The 2,500-nt window shown below is 51.5% G+C and overlaps 1 protein-coding gene across 1 annotated transcript in view; it reads left to right on the top strand.

The window, feature by feature from the left end:
* sipa1l2 (signal-induced proliferation-associated 1 like 2) overlaps nucleotides 1–2,500 on the top strand; it is a 121,898-nt gene that overhangs the window by 111,648 nt on the left and 7,750 nt on the right. Inside the window, exon 19 of the mRNA XM_062544205.1 lies at nucleotides 1,055–1,186. Within this exon, the coding sequence (XP_062400189.1) occupies nucleotides 1,055–1,186 (132 nt within the window). The remainder of the gene's footprint in view (nucleotides 1–1,054; nucleotides 1,187–2,500) is intronic.

Below are 2,500 nucleotides of genomic sequence, written 5' to 3'. Positions count from 1 at the left end.
CTCGCACAGAGGCGTTTCCATTAGAGGCCAGATTTCGGGCAATTATTATTCAGGAAAAATGAGCAATTAACTCCGGGTTTTTTTTCGCGCCTCTGAGTGCGATGAGTGCGAGAGGGTCAAAGGATTTCGGTAGATGGACAGATAGACGGAGGGATGGAAACAGAGGGAGGAAGGGCGATAGCGAGCGATGGAAAATCTCCTCGTCGGGATAATTGTTATTCGTCTCACGACAGTCGGGGGCAGAACAAAAGACGAGAGCAGACATAATCAGTGTTTTCCCGTCTGCGCGCTTTTTTTTACGTCTTTGATTTCTGGCTTTTGTGGATCGAGGCTGATATATTTATGTATTCCGTCTGCCACATCAAGACATAGTTTTATAAGTGTTTGGAGAGCGCGTAACGTTGCGTCAAATTAAAACGGTTCCTCGGCAAATAGACTTTGAAGTGGCAGGGGACAAAGAGATATCCTCGTATACCCCCCTCCACTCCATTTGAAGTTCAGTGGGATTCCAGCTGCCCCCCGTTGGCCTCGCGAGCGAGTGAGTCAAAGGCACAGAAACAGACATAGGGGCAAAAGTGAGCCAAAAAAGAGTGACTCGTTGAGACGGAGGGATAAAGTTGTGTGCCTATAACCGATTTTATATAAAGACCCTGGTGTATCACTGTGAAGACTGTTATGATGGCTTTACCGATTTATACGGACCCTTTTGAGAGAGAGAGAGAAGAGAGAGAGAGAGAGAGAGAGAGAGAGAGAGAGAATTGATTGACATTGATAGAAATGAGCATTCAAAATGGGGGATTATGAAGGTGAGAGAGAACGAGACAAAGAGAAAAAGAGAGAAGGAAGGAACAAACGAACGAATGAACGAACGAAATAATTAAATAAATAAATCAAGCATCTGAATGACAGGGACGCACGTGGGGGGGCTACGGTACAAGTGCGAGGAGGTGGGGACATTTGCCCAACCTGTCGTCCCGCTAATCTATCCATCTGCCCCTCGTCTGGCCTTTGACCTCCGACCTCTAACCCCCCCCTGACCTTCCTGTCTCCACAGACGACCTCTGGTACTCGGACGGCTCGCTGGCGGACAAGGCCAAGCTGGCGGAGGCCGGTCTCATGCCCCTGCCGGACCCTGTTGGGGGGCTGGACTGGTCCCACCTGGTCGATGCGGCGCGGGCGTTTGAAGGTAAGACCACCCCCACCCCCTCCTCGGCCCTGCTGACCAGCGCCAATCATCTCTCCCCTTTCACCCTCGCAAGCCTCCTCAAGCGCTCCTCAAGGGCAAACCACACCCCGCAATCCACCGCCGTTTATTTCCTTTGTATTGCAACGTGCTTCCCCACTCCATAGCAACTAAGAGATGGAGGACAACAGTTGGACCTTAAGAGAAGCAACTGCACGTGGTCCTCACTCTCTCAGTGTATGGATGGGGAAACTACATGTGTATTTGCTTTGTGCTGTGTTACAGTATATATTGCGGTATACTTTGTGTAAACCTTCATTAAATCTGGGTAGGTTATCTGAGACACGTCATCTTTGTTGATGAGAGGAAAAATGGCAAGGCAAGAGAGGGAGAATGGCAAGGCAAGACCAATTGGAAAGACAAATCATCAAAAGGCAAATGTCTGCTCACGCGCTCTCACGTACCCATAAGTCTGGGCCCTTATAGTGTAAAGCTTTGACCGTGAAACCAACTTCTGGAGAAAGATCATATCTTGTAACCTGTAAAAACGATGGGCTTGGGCAGCGGTGTTGCAATCGTCTACCAACTCCGGGAAAAAAGTGTGAGTCACGTCCGCCGTGTCTCCGCTCTCTCTCTCTCTCTCTCTCTCTCTCTCTCTCTTTCTTTCTCTTCTTCTCTCTCTCTCTCTCTCTCTCTCTCTCTCTCTCTCTCTCTCTCTCTCTCTCTCTCTCGTCTCTCGTCTCTCGTCTCTCGTCTCTCGTTTGGGCGGTGTATGAAGCGTGACGCCCCCGTCCTGCCGGAGTGGCGCCGCGACCCGCTGACTCATCGCTTTATAGGACGTCCTCCGAAACGACAAATCGGCCGACGCCGGCTGCGGCTCCCAGCCCAGCAGCAGCAGCAGTCGTCCACCCCCCTCCACCTCACCTCCACCCCCCTCCACCCCCGCTGTCTGCGGATATCTTCAGCACGGCTGTTAAGATTGTTACTCAGGCTCATCTGCTGCGGTCGGACTGCCCGCTCGCCTGCCATCCATGTGTTCAGAAGTCACCGAGCGTGACCACTTAGGCTGCCCCGTTTTAGGGGGAGGGGGTTGGGGGGGGGGGGGAGGGGGGGGGAGAGAAAAGGGAACGAAAAAAGCACAAGAGAGGGATTCCATTTGCATTCGTTCTTGTTCGCTGGTGTAAGGTTACACCGTCCGTCTGTTCCGAAAAAGCTCAAATGTGCTTAGTCAAAGACTCGCCGCATCTGTCCCGTGTTTGGTTTTTGGCCGTAACCACAGTAAGTGGTGCGATTCCCCAGATGTGAACAATTTAGTTT

The sequence above is a fragment of the Sardina pilchardus genome, chromosome 1, assembly GCF_963854185.1.
Source record: "Sardina pilchardus chromosome 1, fSarPil1.1, whole genome shotgun sequence".
Taxonomy (NCBI): Eukaryota; Metazoa; Chordata; class Actinopteri; order Clupeiformes; family Clupeidae; genus Sardina; species Sardina pilchardus.
Note: the sequence above shows the minus strand (reverse complement) of the source record. Positions and strands in the feature narration are given on the sequence as shown.